Source organism: Felis catus, chromosome E2, assembly GCF_018350175.1.
Source record: "Felis catus isolate Fca126 chromosome E2, F.catus_Fca126_mat1.0, whole genome shotgun sequence".
Classification (NCBI taxonomy): domain Eukaryota; kingdom Metazoa; phylum Chordata; class Mammalia; order Carnivora; family Felidae; genus Felis; species Felis catus.
This window is the reverse complement of record NC_058382.1, coordinates 47,701,891-47,721,919: the sequence shown is the minus strand read 5'-3', so window position 1 is coordinate 47,721,919 and position 20,029 is coordinate 47,701,891. Positions and strand designations below refer to the sequence as shown.

The 20,029-nt window shown below is 42.4% G+C and overlaps 2 protein-coding genes across 3 annotated transcripts in view; one reads left to right on the top strand and one right to left on the bottom strand.

Annotated features, from left to right (window-relative positions):
• Nucleotides 1–20,029, bottom strand: part of LOC111556221 (zinc finger protein 23) — a 141,299-nt gene that overhangs the window by 100,182 nt on the left and 21,088 nt on the right. The gene's annotated exons all lie outside the window — the stretch shown is intronic.
• On the top strand, nt 7,092–19,283 carry CHST4 (carbohydrate sulfotransferase 4). 2 transcript variants are annotated; one of them, XM_045046995.1, is made up of 2 exons: nt 7,092–7,342; nt 17,368–19,283. In XM_045046995.1, the coding sequence occupies exon 2, from the start codon at nt 17,383–17,385 to the stop codon at nt 18,517–18,519; it is 1,137 nt and encodes a 378-aa protein (XP_044902930.1). In that variant the 5' UTR covers nt 7,092–7,342; nt 17,368–17,382; the 3' UTR covers nt 18,520–19,283. The 2 variants fall into 2 exon arrangements, with proteins under 2 accessions (XP_044902930.1, XP_011288528.1); XM_011290226.4 differs by having other exon boundaries at nt 7,093–7,524.

Below are 20,029 nucleotides of genomic sequence, written 5' to 3'. Positions count from 1 at the left end.
CTCTTGCCTAGCTTCCTAGCTGATCTCCCATCTTCTGCCCTTAACTGTTTATTCCCCTCACTTTATCCCGAATGATCCTTTTAGAATATAAGTCATTCCCAAATTCATACCCTCCAGTAGCTGCCCATTTCATCCCAAGTGGGAGTCAAACTCCCACTAATAAAGACAAACACTCAACTTCCTTGTTTACTCCCCTATTACTCACTCTGATTAGTCACACTGTTTTCCTTGTGATTCCTAGCTTAGTACCATTGCACTTGCCTGTTTTCTTTGCTTGGAATGGTCTTTCCTGAAATATTTTGTTTGATTTTCCCCCTCACCTCCTTCAAGTCCTCGCCAAAATGTTACTTTCTCTGATCCCACAATTTAAAATTGGAATAACCCCCACCCGTGTCACAATCTCTCTCTTCTTTTCTTATTTTTCTTCATATCACTTACTGCAATCTGATAAACTACACATTTTATTTACATGCTTGTCCCCGTCCAGTAGAATGCAAGCTCCACAAAGGCAGGGATTTTTCTCTTTTGTTCAATTCTGCTTTTAGGGCCTACAGCAAATCCTGGTGTGTAATTAGCAACCAACAAATATTTTTGAAATTTATTGCATAAAGAAGATTATGATGGAGAGTAGAGAGACACCCACTCTTAAAAGGTGCTTAATGGCATGCCAAAAAATTTTCACCTTGTCTATAATGAGCTCCATTGCAGCTTTTCATCAGAGAAGTGATTGGGATTAGATCCATAAAATGAAAGCTCACTCTAGCTGTAGGGTGGAGGAGGTAGACTGGAGCGGGTAGGATTGGAGGTTGAGTGAAGAGTTGAAGGGCTTTTGGTGGAAATTCAGGCCAAAAAAATTGAGAGCCTGAGCAAATACAGTGTCTGTGGACAAAAAGAAAAGGGAAGCAAATGTGAGTTATATAGGGGTAGAACAGACAGACCTGGTGATCAGTGTGATACATGGGGTTGGAACCCACCAGAAAACACCTCTTTATTCTCCCCAGATTTCATCCCCAGAAACTTCTTGACTAGGTCATCATGGATCACCTATGTCAATCTGTGAAGATCTTTTGAAAGCCTGGAGGTAGAATTCTCAGATCATATTCTGGCCCAATTCCAGATAAGGCATGCTCTGTCCAATAATGACAAACTCTTGAACCACCAACAGCATATAAAATTGAGCTTTATGAGGAACTCCTCTTTATTCCCCATTTTCTCACCCTCTCTGTCCTATTAAGGGGCCTCAAGAAAGTAAGTATCAACAAGAAACTTAACGCCATGTTTACCCTTTCCCTCATCCTGACCTACCCTAACCCAACTTGTTCTCCTACTATTGAAAAGAATACTTTCAAACACAGAGATAAGGGCCAAGGGAATCCCCAGCCAGGTGTCCACCCCCAGGGCCCAGCTCGCAGCAGGTTCTACTGAAGGCATTGTCCATTTGATAATAGGATTTATAGCAATCAAAATTCCCTTCCAGGCACACTTTTTCAGAAGGTGTTGGCTCCCTAGGATGCTGAGGTCCAACCTCTGTAGCCTGCAGATTGTTTAGCCAGCAGAAAGTTCTAGTCCTCCAGAATCTATTCTCTAAATCCAGCCAATACCCTCACCAGTCCTGACGCTAGGCTTTGGTAAGTAACATAGGGCTGATGACCAACGCAGGAAGTATAATGTCACTCAAGTTTCAGGTCCTGACATTCATATTGCAGACTGAGGCATACTGAGAAAAAGCACTGAATTCTGGAGCCCTCATGTGAAAATGCACTCAAGGAAAGCCTGCTATTCTTTTAACATGACAGTGAACAGGAAAGACATGTAGCCAAGTACAGCAGTGAAGAAACTCCAATCCTAATACACAGGGAGTGATGGTCTGGGTAAAGATAGGGATGAATAGTATAGCCAGTGGAAAGATTCTTCTTGACTTCTGAGAAAATCAGACTCTGGCTCAGTGGCTGACTCTTTACCATTTGAGTGGGTCCCCAGACTATAAAGATGGCAAAAGTCCAAGGGATGGATGGATGGATGGACACAAAGCTCTGCTGAACAGAGGGCCCTGGGAGACAACTCTCTTGAAATCATGCTTTGAGAAACACCTAAAGTACACACAACCTTTTGTCAGGATTCTTAAGGTAATTGGATATTGCAAGTTGATATAATTTTGTGTTTATATGATGATCAAATGTACATTTTTCTAGACAGATGGTATTTATCTTTCATCAGATTTTCTGACACTCAAAAAGAAAGAGAGTGAATCCATACAACCTTAACTGAATTTTCTAATATGGTCCATTTGCCACATTTCAAGTGTTCCGCGGTCTCATGTGGTAGTGGCTGCTGTGTTAGTGCACACACATAACATTTCTTTGTCACAGAAAGTTCTATGGGTGGTGCTGACTTACAGAAATGGTGTTTTTCTCTATAAAAGTTCTGTAAGAAGGCTTGGATATCAGATACCCACATTCAAATTTCTTTTGGTGCTGTGGAACACTGTAGACTCTTAGAAGACACATATCTGAACATGCTGACTACCACCAGATGCTAGTAACCAAAGGAGGCTTTTCTTTAGCTGGTTGGCATTCTACCAGCACAAATTCCTATCAAGAAAAAGATGGTGGGTGATATGAATTATTGAATGCCCTCATTATATTTGGGAAGGCTTCAGAAAAGCATGAAAAGAACAGCAGAAAAGGCTGGATTAAAATTATCAGGGTTCATCATTGACAAAGACCTAGTTTCTCTCTTTTTTCCTTTTACATGAGGCTAGTAGAATCCCCCACAAGGTCTTCAAGGACTGAGGATTACATGGTGATATAGGGAATTTGGGCAGTTCTTTCCTCTTTATGAAGATTAAATTTCTATTCCTATAACTGTAGAAAGAGTTCTGCCCTGAATGAACTGTCAACTACTCTTAGGAGCACAGCAAAAGAGAATAGACTCAATAGTTCTGTCCATGATCATTCAGAGAGGCAACATTGCCTGATGAGTAAGCCTGGACTTTGATATCAGACCAGAGTTGAGACGTAGACTTTTTCCCTACAAACCATGCAATTGTGGATACACTGTTTAGCTTCTCCATGCCTCTATTCTGTCATCTGGAAAAACGGAACTTATCTCCCAAGGCCACAGCAAAGACAACAATACTATGATCCAAATAAGCATGAAGTGCAGGGTTTAGCTTGTAGCCAGCCCTGAACAAGCAGGAGCTTTTAGTCTCTTTCACAGTCTTCACGTTTCCTAATTCCTTACTGGGAATGCCCTCTGTTTTGGGTTTTGGATACCCTGGGTTTTTTATTACTGTGAACACCTATTTTTTCTTCTTTTCTTCTTCTTCTTTTTTTTTTTTTTTTTTTTTTTTTTTTTTTTTTTTGAGAGAGAGAGAGAGAGAGAGAGAGAGAGAGGAAGGGAGAGGGAGAAAACAAGTGCGGGAGAGGCAGAGGCAGAAGGCCACAGAGGATCCAAAGTGGGCTCTGTACTGACAGCAGAAAGCCCGACACGGGGCTCGAACTCACAAACTGTGAGATCATGACTTGATCCGGATGGAGTAAGACGCTTAACTAACTGAGCCAAGCAGACGCCCTGTGAATACCTATTTCTTAATGGCTGCTCCCAGCCGAGCCTTTCCAAAAATTCTTCCTGATTTATGAGTCACAAACTAAAGAGACTAAGATCTGTGGTATTACATGTAAGGAAAGAGGTGGGGCAGCTACTTGTACTGAGAATTATGCCAGGTGTTTCATTAATTGTTAAGATCACCGTATCCATCACAGTGTTATATGTAATAGGGAAACTGGGAACAATCTAAATGCCTGACAGAGCACTGGAACATTGGCTTTGACAAATCATTTCAAAGTAATGTCTCCCATTAATATTTGTTTACATGCATAAATGATTATTACATTGTATGAGGTGGAAAAATCTCAGCCAAACACCCCTCTGTCCCAGCATCCCCTAGAGACACTTGTGTAAATGCATGCCAGGAGGCATGTTGAGAATATTCAGTTATATGGGAATGCAAGCTGGTGCAGCCACTCTGGGAAACAGTATGGAGGTTCCTCAAAAAACTAAAAATAGAACTACGACCCAGCAATTGCACTACTAGGCACTTATCCAAGGGATACAGGTGTGCTGTTTCGAAGGGACACATGCACCCCCATGTTTATAGCAGCACTATCAACAATAGCCAAAGTATGGAAAGAGCCCAGATGTCCATCGATGGACGAATGGATAATATATGTGGTGTATATATATACAATGGAGTATTACTCGGCAATCAAAAAGAATGAAATCTTGCCATATGCAACTATGTGGGTGGAACTGGAGGGTATTATGCTAAGTGAAATTAGTCAGTCAGAGAAAGACAAAAATCATATGACTTCATTCATATGAGGACTTTAAGAGACAAAACAGATGAACATTAAGGGAAGGGAAACAAAAATAATATAAAAACAGGGAAGGGGACAAAACAGAAGACTCATAAATATGGAGAACAAACTGAGGGTTACTGGAGGGGTTGTGGGAAGGGGGGATGGGCTAAATGGGTAAGGGGCACTAAGGAATCTACTCCTGAAATCACTGTTGCACTACATGCTAACTAATTTGGATGTAAATTAAAAAAAAATTTTTAGTAAAATTTTAAAAATTAGTTAATTAATTACCATTTTGTAATACCAAAAAGAAGAAGAAGAAGAAGAAGAAGAAGAAGAAGAAGAAGAAGAAGAAGAAGAAGAAGAAGAAGAAGAAATTCTATTTCTGTAACAGTTACAGGATGATTCAAATTATCTAACTTATGCTGGATGAATTGTAGTACCTTATGCTCTTTAGGGAATAGTCCATTTTATGTAAGTTGTCAAATATATGTGTGAAGAGTTTTTCACAGTATTCTCTTTAGCCTTTTAATGTCTTCAAGGGTCTATAATCAAGTTCCCTGTTAAATTTTTGCTATTAGTAATTTGTGTTTTATCTCTTCTTTGTCAACCTTGCAAGAAGTTTATCAAATATATTGATCTTTATGAAGAAAAAAAAAAGAATATACAGTCATAGCTCCAAACTACAAACATTTCAGATGTCCATTAACAAGACCATGGACAGGGGCGCCTGGGTGGCGCAGTCGGTTAAGCGTCCGACTTCAGCTAGGTCATGATCTCGCGGTCCGGGAGTTCGAGTCCCGCGTCAGGCTCTGGGCTGATGGCTCAGAGCCTGGAGCCTGTTTCCGATTCTGTGTTTCCCTCTCTCTCTGCCCCTCCCCTGTTCATGCTCTGTCTCTCTGTCCTATAAATAAATAAACGTTGAAAAAAAAAATTAAAAAAAAAAAAAAAAAGAACAAGATCATGGACAAATAATGGTATATTCACACACAGAATGTTACAAGAATAATAAAAACAAATTTTTAAACTGTAACTCTATGAAACAACGTGATGAATTTTACAAGGATAATATGAAATGAAAACAGCAAAGTTCAAAACTGATTCTATTTACATAAAGGTCAAAACAGAGAAATTATAATTGTCTTGTTTAAGATGATAAAGTACAAGGAAAAGCAAGGAACCACTTACCATGGCAGTGATCACCTCTGAGTAACTAGGGTGGGGTGAGACTATGGGAGGCGGGGGACACTGAAACAGCTCTGACAAGGTCCTGGTTTTGTTTTGTTTTGAAGTGGTAGTTCCTATTTATATTACTTCTTAAATTGTACCTTCATGCCCTTATTATAATTTCATAATATAAAATGTTTTTCAATAAAGAAAAGGGAAAACAAGCACAAATCTATACTTTCCAATGTGATCTCAATTATAGAGATTTCCGCATGCATGGGGGAGAAAAGATCAACAGTGGTTTTCTCTGGGCAGCAAAATGTAAAGAGACCTACATTGTTTTCCTTAGAGATTTTGTATTTTTCAAATTTTTAATAATGAACAGTACTACTTTTATAATAAGAATAGGGGCGACCGGGTCACTCAATATGTTAAGCATCTGACTTCCCCCTCAGGTCTTGATCTCATGGTTCAGGGGTGTGAGCCCCGCCTCTGGCTCTGTGCTGACAGAGCCTGGAGCCTGCTTCAGATTCTGTCTCCCTTTCTCTCTGCCCCTCCCCCGCTCACACTGTGTCTCTCCCTCTCTCTCAAAAATAAATAAACATAAAAAAAAAAAAGAATAAAAAGCAAAACCACCAACCGCTCAGTTTTGGCTCTTCAATTTACATCTCAGCATGGAATCACTTTGAGAAAGAAAAATTTCTCTTCTCCTTTCCAGGGAGAAATTGGGAGAGAGGGAGAGTCACACAATTAAAATCCTACTACTACAGGTTGGTCATCTGTGTCAATGACGAGGCCTTGGGTAGCTCACTCAATGGAAATCAGCAAAGATACTTCCTAGATTATCCTATAACTCCCTGCCTGTTCTTTCAAAGTCTAGAAAATGAGCCAGAAACTGAGCAAGAAGAAAGAGGTATTGGGATTAACTACCACTTTTTAACTCATCATTGTCATAACATTAATTAATGTTGCAGGCATTAATCCTACCCTAACATTCACAAGAATTCAATAAAGTAGATACATATTTGACACTGATATTCTAGGGCTCAGAGGGGTGGAAGGACTTAGCCAGATGTCTGAATGCATTTCAGTGGCATTTTGGCCATGGTTTACATTTACTTGAGTTTTCTCATCTATTGTTTACACTCACAAAAATCATGTAAAATAGTTCAGAGTAGTTGTGTGATTTGCCCAAGGACACACAGCTATCAAGAAACTATAATTTCTAATAACTTGTTTCTTTTTGTCTTGAGGGGGTAATATTTTTCCTGTACCCCAACTAAATGCCAATACATCTATGTTCTCCCATACTTTTAGTTATGACATCTAGGTAATTATCTAATTATAACCCCTGTAAGAAGCAATGAAGATGTTGAACATGACACAGAGGCTGCAAAAATGTTATGTCCCTAAATCCAGTGGAGTGAGCAGGCAGGTACAATCCAGAAATAGCATTCAAGTTTTCTCCTCTTTTTTTTTTTTTTTTTTTTTTTTGCAACAGAGATGAGATTAAGGTATAAGAGTAAGGTTTAAGATCTTGTGGGTTAGTAATTGTCTGATTCCCTATCGACCTCATCTCTCAGGTCTCCAGGGTTCGCTCTTCTTTTTCTACTTTGCCCTAAGGGAGTTAACCTTCGCAGCTGCCTTCAAGGACCCTACTTTCCGGCTCCCAGTCCTGAGGAGAACGCTTCCTCCTTGGCTTCTCCCGGCAAACCTCGAGCAGAATCTCCCAGCCCTTGAGTCTTCTCAGGGTTGAAGCTGCTAAATATCAAGGCTACCCAGGAGTGAGTGCTTTCTCAACACCGTCTTGGAAGGTGGGTCACTATTTTGGCAGAAGGGAGAGGGCAGTGGAATTTGTTCTGAGTAGGGACGGTTACGCAAAATGCAAGGAGGAAGAGGAAGCTGATAGGGGAATTGGTGAGTCAGAAGAGAAAAGGACGACTTGGCTAGCAGTGAGCCTCTCTAAAGCGGTGGAGAAGCCTAAGCCATTATCAAGGTAAGAAGAGAGTTTTCTCTGTATCACCTCCACAGCAGAGCCACTGTCCTGGGGCTCCTGGAGCGGAGTATCAGAAAACCTCCGACAGCTTTGCTGGGGATTTTAATGGCAATGGGAGAAGAGGGGGTTGTGGAGGGAGGCTAAATCAGAATCACCTGGAAAATCTCCTCGAAAAAGCACAAGCTGCTTGCCAGCACCTTCCTCAACCCCACGCAGCTCCATTCCTGAAAGGATCTGGAAAAGCCTAGAATGCCAGTAGGGCTGTCCTGATACATGTTTTGTAGACGGTCCCCTAATGCATCTAACTTGTTCAGATCCTGGCTTCTGAGCTCAAGTTTCTATACTTCCTGTGGCTTCTCTGATCAGGTGCTGGAGCATGGCAGGCAGGAGGTTCAGAGAGCTGTAGATTTTCTCTAGCTCAAGTGAGGTGTGATGTGATCATTGAAAGCTCTCAGACCTGAGACTCAAAAGACCTGGGGTCTTCACGATCTCGCGGTCTGTGAGTTCGAGCCCCACGTCAGGCTCTGGGCTGATGGCTCAGAGCCTGGAGCCTGTTTCCGATTTTGTGTCTCCCTCTCTCTCTGCCCCTCCCCTGTTCATGCTCTGTCTCTCTCTGTCCCAAAAATAAGTAAAAACGTTGAAAAATAAAAATAAAAAAAAGACCTGGGGTCTGATTCAGGTAGAGCTATTTCCACCATGGAGTCAATCAATTAAAGTTCAGCTTATTCTGAAAAATAGGTGTGTGGCTTATCACTGTCCTGTATATCTAGCTGGATTGTTGACAAATGGGGTTTCAAAGTTGTGGAGTGCTACCATTCAGATGTAAAATAGGATTAAGTTAATAAGATTAAGTTATGAAGCCAGCACATCAGCCAGAGTAGAAGAGACTTGTGTCTTGTTTGGACTCAGACAAGTCTAGAACTTCTAGTTGGAATTGAAACACATTTATATGTGCCAAATAAAAATATCTTGCCCCATCTTCCTTACCCGGATCAATTAGGGCATCTCAAACAGGAAAAACTACTCTACAAATGTTCGTCATTCAGTCATCACTCAGTAGATGTTTCTTGAGTGCCTACTATGTCCGGACACTACTGTTGGCACTGGAGTCACAGCAATGGTGAGGACCCAGGTCCAGCCCTCTTTGTACTTTAGTCTGGTTAGTGTTTGTTATTAGAAGGTCACCTTCGCCTACATGCTTACCTCCATGGTTTTCCTGGGTTTATGGCTATATGTGTGGATGCCACTTTCCCCAAGCCAGCTCTCATCTCTCGGTTTGTGAAAATATTTTATGCCATCTCTAATTTCGGGTTATGGGAGCATAATCTCACAGGGGAATCTAAGTTAGCAATGTGCCAATGGGTGGAATCCAGGGCTCTTAAATTGCCATCTGTTAATTTTTTCCTCAGAATTCTTCATTTTGTTTCTAAAAGGCTACACAGTACCCATTTGGGGGTTATCCACTATTCGGCCCTCTGGAATCAGGCTGAGGTCATCCACCCTGGTGCCTCATGGTCCCTGAGCCTGACATGGGTGCTCCCTCTTGGGGGACAGTGATGGTAGGATGTGATGAGGTTTTCTCCTTTTTTTCTTCTTTGCCTGAGCTAGTTAGACAAGAGAAGTAGTCTGAGTGGTCTCATGCCCTCCAATATAGTTTTTATTTCTTCTTTAAAAAAATTTTTGGGGCGCCTGGGTGGCGCAGTCGGTTAAGCGTCCGACTTCAGCCAGGTCACGATCTCGCGGTCTGTGAGTTCGAGCCCCGAGTCAGGCTCTGGGCTGATGGCTCGGAGCCTGGAGCCTGTTTCCGATTCTGTGTCTCCCTCTCTCTCTGCCCCTCCCCCGTTCATGCTCTGTCTCTCTCTCTGTCCCAAAAAAAAAAAAAAAAAATTAAAAAAAAAATTTTTTTTGTGGGCGCAGCTGGGTGGCTGGCTTAGTTGATTGAGCATCCAACTTCTGCTCAGGTCATGATTTCACTGTTTGTAAGTTCAAGCCCCGCATCAGGCTCTGTGCTGACAGCTCAGAGCCTGGAGTCTGCTTCGGATTCTGTGTCTCCCTCTCTCTCTGCCCCTCCCATCCTTGCTCTCTCTCTCTCTCTCTCTCTCTCTATCAAAAATAAAATAAAACATTAAAAAAAATTTTTTTTTAATTTTTTTAATGTTCATTTCTTTTTTTTTTTAATGTTTATTTATTTTTGAAACAGAGAAAGACAGAGTGTGAGCAGGGAGGGGCAGAGAAAGAGGTAGACACAGAATCCAAAGCAGGTTCCAGGCTCTGAGCTGTCAGCACAGAGCCCGATGCAGGGCTTGAACCCACGGATTGTGAGATCACGACCTGAGCCGAAGTCGGATGCTTAACTGACTGAGCCACCCAGGTGCCCCATTAATGTTCATTTATTTTTGGTAAATTTGAGCAGGCCCTGTGCTGACAGCAGGGAGCCCAATGTGGGGCTCAAACACATGAACTGTGAGGTCATGATCTGAGCCAAAGTTGGAGGCTTAGCCACCCAGGCACCCCAGGTTTTATTCCTTATTAATAAATATTTTTAAAAAATAATGTTCATGAGGGGCACCTGGGTGGCTCCATCAGTTGGGTGTCTGACTCCCTCACGTCATGATCTTGTGATGATCTCGTGATTCGGTTCATGAGTTCGAGCCCCACATTGGGCTCTGAACTGTCAGCACCAAGTGTCTCCATCTCTCTCTGCCCCTCCCCCACTCATGCTCTGACTCTCTCTCAAAAATAAATAAACTTTTATTTTTTATTTTTTTCAATATATGAAATTTATTGTCAAATTGGTTTCCATACCACGCCCAGTGCTCATCCCAAAAGGTGCCCTCCTCAATAGCCATCACCCACCCTTCCCTCCCTCCCACCTCCCACCTCCCATCAACCCTCAGTTCTCAGTTTTTAAGAGTCTCTTCTTATGCTTTGGCTCTCTGCCACTCTCTTTTTTTTTTTTTTCCTTCCCCTCCCCCATGGGTTTCTGTTAAGTTTCTCAGGATCCACATAAGAGTGAAAACATATGGTATCTGTCTTTCTCTGAATAAATTTTTAAAAATTAAAAAAAAATTAATGTTTATAATTTTTTTCTAGTTTTCATTAATACACATTCAGTGTAGAAACTACTTTTTTTTGGAGTAAGGTTAACTGTACCATATTATCAAACCTATGCCTCTGACTTTCTTAATATCTTGCTCCATGTAATTGAGGTAGTATTGGTTCTGTGCTCAATACTCAATGGAATCACCTACACTTTATTTTATTATTTTTTGTATTTCACCTAAATTTCAGTAACTGATACTAAAGAGACATCTGTGTGCATTTTAAAGGACAAGTTTCTTTCTCTCAGTGAATCCCACTCAGTTATCTGCTCTCCAGCAATGACTGTGCCTCACCCCATATGCAACTATTATTTATTCAACAAGTGTTTAAAGAGCCTTAAGCAGTTGTAAGTTTCATGTACCTGTAAATAAGATAAGACATACCATTTACCCTTAAGTTACAGTGGCCCAGTGGGAGAGACATTCACCTACAGTTATTTAAAGTGAGAGATGGATGGTACTGGAAAGTTTGGGGAACAACTAAATCTCAGGAAGAAGGGCTTCTAAATAACAAGGCAACTTTGAAAGACCTGAAAGTAAAGTATGGAGCCTCATGTGCCAAAAAGGAGGGGACTGACGGGGGGTCAGAGATCAGATCATGAAGGACTCTGGGGTACAAGACTTGGGGATTTTGATTTATTCCTATATGTACTGGAAAGTTATTGAAGGATTTCAAGGAGAGGAGTGATAGATTTGTGCTTTAAAATGATAGTTTTTGGCAGCAGTGGATGATGGAGAATAGAAACAGAAGACAGAGGCTACTTACTATCAAAGACCAGGCTAGCGATGAGCAGACCTCAGATTCTGACAACAGCAAGGGTGGAATTTGAGAAACTGAACAGCCAGGAAAGAACACTTGGAAAGGTGGACTAGGGTCTCTGGAATGGAGAGATCTCATGCCATACACTTCTCACAAATGCCTACCAGCTCCAAGGACTACAGAAGAGGTTGGTGCAGGACAGTGGGGGAGAGGCGGTGGTTAGATTAGAGATTGCCATAAAAAACTTGACTTGCCCTTTCTTCATGGAGCCATATCTGCTCACTTCTCCCAGGCCCTCAAGCCATCTCTACGGCTGATTACAGTCTCTGCAGAAATGAGCTTTGCCTACAGTATTCCCTGGCTGTCCTGGCTAGACCCAACACAGTGACAAGAGATGGGACTCACTCTATGAAAGCATATTTTCTTTCTGGCCAGGGTGAGTGCTTATGGTAAAAAAAAAAAAAGGAGAGAACAGAATCAAAGGGTTTCCCTGGGAATTCCTGAGAACCATGGACAACTAAAGCCTGGGGACAACTGGGGACAGAGTTAGAAGCCCTGGCTCCAGCTCTGAGAGAGAATGGGCATGAGGCCAGGAGCTACTGGCAGGCAAGGAGGACTCAGGGCCATTGATCCCACTCAGGATACTGAGTTGGCCCAAAGCCAGCATGGGGGAGAGAGAGTATTAACTTTGAAAAGTCTACATCCCTAATGCTTAGGAGATGCTAGCTTTTTCTTGAGTTGATTATAGGCCCTAGAGTCTCTGCATATAACTTTCTATCAGTTTCCTTATAAGTGTGCATGGGTCAAATTCTTCCCTTCTTTACTTTTTGTCTCTTTTGCTGTGCTGTTTCCTATCTTTTTCCCAATTTTCCTTCATACTCATATTACCTCTGGGAGAAGATATCTTGCTAACGTCATTTCCTCAGTCTTTGGGGGTGGGGGCAGACGGGGGCATTCTTGGCCATTATTAGTAATAGCCTAGTTTTTAATCATTTCTTCTTGGGCTCAAGTTTAAAACACCTAAGCGTGTATCTTAGCTGGTCCTGTTATAACCTTCAGGGCCAATAAAGGAATTACTGCTGATTGACATTTCCCTGTCATATAGCACGGTGATTTGGGCCATGAAGGAGACATGATCTTCACCGGATCCTTCTGGCACACAAGGAGGAAATATACTGTTGTAATGAATGGAAGAGAAGAGTTTCTGTGCCCCTGCCACACAAGGCTTGGCTTGGGTAAATACGCACTTCCCAGAAGGTTCAGGGGACTTCCAAGGGAAGCCCACGTGCTGGCAAAGCATGCTCCATCTCTTCAGGAAGCAAGTTATAAACTTCAAGAGTCACATTTGTGGCTGTCCAATTCCTCCTCTAAAATCTACCCTCTAGAATCTCTGCAGCTCTGGATATACAGGATGGTTTATGATCAGTATGAAGGCCATCTGGGTGACAGATATCAAAGCTATACACTTCCATATTTTTTGACTCCACAATCCCATTTCTGGGGATTTAGCTTACATACACATGTAATGATGTATGAACATAAAGGTCACTACTGAAGTTTTTGAAATGACAAAAAAAGCTGGGAACAATCCAAAAGCCTAACCGCAAGGAAACTAGTTAAATAAATCGTGGTACATGCATATAACAGAAATCTATGTAGTGGTAAAAAGGAATGAGGAAATGCTTTATGTGCTACCATGGAAAGTTCAGCAAAACATAAAGTTTATAAAGCAAGGTGTGGAGGGACGCCTGGGTGGCTCAGTCAGTTAAGCATCCAACTTCGGCTCAGGTCATGATTTCACAGTTTGTGGATTTGAGCCCAGCTTCCGGCTATGTGCTGACAGCTCAGGGCCTGGAGCCTGCTTTGGATTCTATGTCTCCTTCCCTTGCTCTGTGCTCCTCCCCTGCTCATGCTCTGTTTTTCTCTGTCTCAAAAATGAATAAACGTTAAAAAAAATTTTTTTAAAGCAAGGTGTGTATAACTTGCTACTTTTTCTGTTATAAAGGGGAGGAGGGGAATTAAGACTACATATACATGTGCAAAGACAAAAAATGAACCCAGTTGCTACCTGGGGGCAAGTTGGGAAATCGGCAGATAGGGGACGTGTATTGGAAGTAGACTTTCACTGTATAGTAATGACAAAACACCAGCTGGTAGATTAATCCTAGCTGTGAGCAGGGGCACTTGGGTGGCTCCATTAGTTGAGTGTCTGACTTCAGCTCAGGTCACGATCTCACAGTTTGTGAGTTTGAGCCCCATGTCAGGCTCTGTGCTGACAGCTCAGTATAATGAGTTACCATCTTAAGAATTCAAAAGAAAGAATTGTAGATTTCTTTGCTGCCACTTGAAACTTTTGCAAAAGAAAGCTCCTGGATGGCTCTGTCCGTTAAGCATCTGACTGTCAATTTTAAGTCAGGTCAAGATCTCAGGTCGTGGGGTGCCTGGGTGGCTCAGTCGGTTGAGTGTCCGACTTCGGTTCAGGTCATGATCTCACGGTTTGTGGGTTCAAGCCCCGTGTCGGGCTCTGTGTCGACAACTTGGAGCCTGATGCCTGCTTCGCATTCTGTGTCTCCCTCTCTCTCTGCCCCTCTGCTGCTCACGTTCTGTCTCTCTGTCTCTCAAATAAGTAAACATTAAAAAAAAAATTAAAAAAAAATCCTATCCATGAGCATAGAAGAGGTTACTGATGCAACAACTGGTAAAATTCTTAGGTGTTCTTTCCCCCAGGAAAATACTGTGACCCATTGTCAAGGTATGTCATTACCCCTGTTCACAAAGAGCTCTAGCTGTTTTCTAATTTATGACTATAGGCTTCATCCACAGACACAGATGCTTGTCATAGTATTTCCCCTTGCTGTTAAAGACTTGGACTAGGACAGGCTCTGTCTGGCAAGCACCCGCCTTATTGCCTTCCTGCATGCGGAATTGTAGGAAGCCTTCTTTTAAATTCTAAGTCTGTGGATTTAATGTCCATGATAATGATACTTCTTAAAACAGTTTGAACCATGTGACTATTGCTTATTAAAAACTTTTTTAAAATTAGGGATAAGACCTGTCACCAGGAAACCAGCAAACCCTAAATCCAGCTCCAATTACTGTTTAGAAATACATTTTCTTTGTTAAAACTGGAAGGCAGAATATCTTAGGTATGTAGTGATATGTAAATTAGCACCTTGTGGGTGCCTGGCTGGCTCAGTCTGTGGAGTAAGCAACTCTTGACCTCAGGGTTGTGAGTTTGAGTCCCACATTGGGTATAGAGATTACTTAAAAATATAATCTTTGGGGTGCCTGGGTAGCTCAGTCAGTTGGGTGTCTAACTCTTGATTTTGGCTCAGGTCGTTATCTCACAGTTTATGGGCTCAAGCCCTGGGTTGGGCTCTGTGCTGACAGTGAGGAGCCTGCTTGGGATTCTATCTCTCTCTGCCCCTTCTCTGCTCACACTTGCTCTCTCTCTCTCAAAAATAAACATTAAACAAACAAACAAATTTAATAAATAACCTTTAAAAAAATAAAAATAAAAATAAAAATTTAAAAAAACAGGGGCGCCTGGGTGGCGCAGTCGGTTAAGCGTCCGACTTCAGCCAGGTCACGATCTCGCGGTCCGTGAGTTCGAGCCCCGCATCAGGCTCTGGGCTGATGGCTCAGAGCCTGGAGCCTGTTTCCGATTCTGTGTCTCCCTCTCTCTCTGCCCCTCCCCCGTTCATGCTCTGTCTCTCTCTGTCCCAAAAATAAATAAACGTTGAAAAAAAAAAATTTTTTTTTTAAATTTTTAAAAACAAAAAATTAGTACCTTGCTACTATTAATATTTTACACTATGTGAAATAGCTATTCTATCTCTCAATAGTTATTTATGCTAGGAAGTCACCCAAAATGATGATCCAGATTCATCTTAACCCATAACACTAACATATATATGTTATATAAAAATAATGTTATAGGGGCGCCTGGGTGGCACAGTCGGTTAAGCGTCCGACTTCAGCCAGGTCACGATCTCGCGGTCCGTGAGTTCGAGCCCCACGTCGGGCTCTGGGCTGATGGCTCAGAGCCTGGAGCCTGTTTCCGATTCTGTGCCTCCCTCTCTCTCTGCCCCTCCCCCGTTCATGCTCTGTCTCTCTCTGTCCCAAAAATGAATAAATGTTGAAAAAAAAATTTTAAAATAATGTTATATATATTATTATATATAAAATTATAAAATATATGTCATATAAAATATATAAACATATTTTATATGTTACATATAAATATATAAACATATATGTTATATACGTTATATAAAATTATAAAATGTATGTTATATAAAAATTATATATATAATTATATATAAGTATATATATAATTATATATAATATATATTATATATATTATATATATAAAATATATAATTATATATGATATATAAAAATATATATACAATTAAAAATTATATATATATATAAAAATATAAAATTATATATATATAATTTTTATTTATTTTTAGAGAGTGAGTGTGTGCACACAAGAGGGGCAGAGGTATCTTAAGTAGCCTCCACACTCAGCACAGAGCCTGACGTGGGGCTCATTCCCATGACCCTGGGATCATGACCTAAGCCAAAATCAAGAGTTGGGTGCTCAACCAGCTAAGCCACCCACCTGGGCACTCCCATGGCCTTTTCATACAAAGTGAGCCTTGATTACAAAGGGATTAAGTTGAGGGTTGCCACCAGTATATATGAGCCTTAGTGTGAATTACTAAGTGGAACTAATTTCTCTAGATATTTAACATCTAACAGCTGGAAAATCATCCTGACATTCTTATTCTGTTGGACTAAGATACTTTACTGTCACCTACCAGAACATTGTTTTTTAAAGTTTACTTATTCATTTTGAGAGGCTGAGAGAGAACAGGGGAGGGGCAGAGAGAGAATCTCAAGCAGGCTCTGTGTTGTAAGTGCAGAGCCCGACAAGGGGCTCAATCCCACAAACTATGAGATCATGACCTGAGCCAAAATCAAGAGTAGGACACTTAACCGACTGAGCCACCCAGGTGTCCCTCAGAGTTTTAAAGATTTTTTTTATTTTTAAATAATTTTAAATAATAATTTTAAATAATAAATATCTTAAAGTTCTAATGAGATGGCATTCCCTAGGGTTGTACAGTATACAACCTGGCAATCTATACTGAGTAGCCCTGATTAGGTTGTGTCAAGCAGTTAAATATTCCCCCAAGCAGCAGCACAGTGGCTAACAGGTCACGGCTCTTAGGTTGGCTTGCCACAACTTCCATAGGGTTGGCTATTAAAGAGACAACACTTCGAGACATAAGATTCAGATGTAAGGTCAGCATTGGGTCACTTCCTTATGTCCGTAGTCCCAGAGGATGAGACCAAGCCAGAGGGGATCAGATGACAGGTGCCATGGACACTTGGCTCTGCCACTGAGGAGACAACTCCAAACTCAAGCCAAGCACTTTTATAGCCTGCAACCATATTGTTCAGGGGATTGAAAGTCCTGTGCTTGCTTGAGATGAAGGAAGGTAATGAGAAATGGCCTATGGCAACCTCCCTCAAGATAGGGGAGGTGGGTGAGGTAATTCTTCATAAGTCAGCTGATCTCCCTTAGTTTCAGAAGGACATTTAACCAAAACTTGGGTCAGACTATGGTTAAGCTTTACCTAAGTGGCCTGTGTAGAGACATACGTATCACCAAGGTGCCAGGGTGGAGCTGTTCCTCTACGTAGATGAAATATGACTGAGCTCAGTCATTTTTGGTAGGTCACTGGAAAAGAAAGACCAGCAGGGAGGAAGTAAAGAGCCTAAGATAAATAGAACTTACTGACACACTAACTGCAAGGGACAGGGATTGATTCAGAGAAGGATCTGTGCAGTTGGTTGTTAGAAATTTCCAGCACTAGCTGCTCTTTGCTCAGGGTTAGGGAATAAAAGCAAATGGAAGGCAGACACCAAAACAGAAGCCTAACACAGCCCTTCTGCTTGTTCCTTAAGGTCCTCCACTTCAGCATGATGCTGCCAAAAAAAATGAGGCCACTGCTGTTCCTGGTTTCCCAGATGGCCATCTTTGCTCTATTATTCCATCTATATGGCCACAACTTCAACTCCCTGTCCACGAAGGAGGAGCCCAAGCCCATGCATGTGCTGGTCCTGTCTTCCTGGCGCTCTGGCTCCTCTTTTGTGGGACAGCTTTTTGGGCAGCACCCGGATGTCTTCTACCTGATGGAACCTGCCTGGCACATCTGGATGACCTTCACAGAGAGCACTGCCTGGAGGCTGCATATGGCGGCCAGGGATCTGATACGTGCCATTTTTCTGTGTGACATGAGTGTCTTTGATGCCTACATGAAACCTGGTCCTCGGAGACAGTCCAGTCTCTTCCAGTGGGAGGGCAGCCGGGCCCTGTGTTCCCCGCCTGCCTGCAATGTGTTCTCGCGGGATATGATCATACCTCAGGCTCACTGCAAACTTCTGTGCAGTAAACAGCCTTTTGAGGTGGTAGAGAAGGCCTGTCGCTCCTATAGCCACGTGGTGCTCAAGGAGGTACGCTTCTTCAATCTGCAAGTGCTCTACCCACTGCTGAGAGACCCTTCCCTCAACCTGCACATCGTGCACCTGGTGCGGGACCCCCGGGCAGTGTTCCGTTCTCGAGAACACACCACAGAGGAACTCATGACTGACAGCCGCATTGTGATGGGGCAGCAGGGGGAGAAACTCAAGAAGGAGGACCAGCCCTACTATGTGATGCAGGTCATCTGCCAAAGCCAGATGGAGATCTACAAGGCTGTGCAGTCCTTGCCCACAGCTCTGAGGCAACGCTACATGCTCATACGCTATGAGGACCTGGTCCGGGACCCCCTTGGCCGTACTGACCAAATGTATAAATTTGTGGGGTTGAAATTCTTGCCCCAGCTCCAGACCTGGGTGTACAACAGCACTCGAGGCAAGGGCATGGGTAGTCATGCCTTCCACACTAATGCCAGGAATGCCCTCAACGTCTCTCAGGCCTGGCGCTGGACCTTGCCTTATGCAAAGGTTTCTCGACTTCAAAAAGTCTGCAATGATACCATGACTTTGCTGGGCTACCACCTTGTCAGATCTGAGCAAGAGCAGAGAAACCTGTCACTGGATCTTCTGTCTACCTAGACCCCCTCCAAGTAAGTCTGCCAAGAGGCTTGAGGAGACTCTGTCCCCACTTGGCACCAGCCTCAGCCACATTAACTGAAGTCTTCTGAGCCTTAATTACATTTCTATCAGCGTACATGTGAGCATGGGTTGTGTCCACACATGTTCAAGCTAGGAGATCTCTGTCTCTACTCATGCCAAGAAGAGATTCAGGAACCTATATGAGCAGCACATTACACTGCTGAAAAAGAAGTATCACCTTTCTTCTCTTCTTGGCCCTCCTATCTGTGTATACCTCAAAGACTTTGGGGCCTGGGGCCCTATTTGACACCACACAGTATCAGTGGAGTAAATCCATAAACTTCTCTGTCCCCAGCGGGACAGGAAAGCCAGTGAAATGGGTCTTCTGCCAAAGAGCCCACCAGAATATTCCACAGGGATATGAACTCTGAGCCCATGGAGCTTCTGGTGGATTCAAAAAGGGAACAGAGAACAGGGTTGGATGCTTACTGGTGAGCCTGGCCATCACAGCTATCAGTTGTCACAAATACAAAGATCTCTGCACAACAAACAGAGTGAGCTCTTAAACTCATGGTGTGGCTGGGCCCCCTGTGGACATCATTTCCCCTCAGTGTTTTCCTATCACCTAGAAGATTTTGACTTGTGAAGCCGCCATCTGTTAACACTAAAATTCCAAATAGGATTCTGGTTGGAGTTTCCCCTTTTATGCTTTGTACTTACTTAGTAATAAACACTAATTCTTATAGAATCCTAACCTGATAGCACAAACATCTTTATAGATTTTTTAAAATACTTTTTCTATTATCTATTACCCACACATTAAAAAAAATGCTAAGACAGTGTTCGGTGTCAGATGATAAATTGAGTTTAAACTGATCAATACTGACCATCACATTATGTTCTTACGAATCTGTTGCTGGGGCACCTGGGTGGCTCAGTCAGTTGATCGTCCATCTCTTGATTTCAGTTCAGGTCATGATCTCATGGTTTGTGCAATCGAGCCCTGTGTCAAGATTCCCCTATTTGGGATTCTCTCTCTCCCTCTCTCCCTGCCCTTCTTCTAATACACACACTCTGTCTCAAAATAAATAACATAGACTTAAAAAAAGAAAAAAAGAATCTGTAGAAAGTAGACAATCAGCAACTAAGCCAGACTCTCATTCTTGTGCAGGGTGTGAGTTGCAATAATATTGTATATATCACTCAAGGGTCTGGGCAAAGGGTTTTCTTTCTTCCTCCCTCCCTCCCTCCCTCCCTCCCTCCCTCCCTCCCTCCCTTCCTTCCTTCCTTCCTTCCTTCCTATTTTTTGAGAGAGAGAATGAGAGAGGGAAGCGGGGCTCATCCAAAGCAGGGCTTGAGCTCACCCAAACAAAGGGTTCTTTAATGTGATCCTCAGCCAGATGACCTCAGGTCTAGGATAGCTGGTGCTTTTCACCTCTTCCTGGTCACCTGTCCACATAACAGAGGTTGTTTCTCCCAGTCTTTGCAGCACCCCCTGGTCTAGTTATGC

Excerpts from the sequence above, each read along its gene's own strand:
- CHST4 (XM_045046995.1), top strand. The coding sequence starts at position 17,383 with ATGATGCTGCCAAAAAAAATGAGGCCACTGCTGTTCCTGGTTTCCCAG.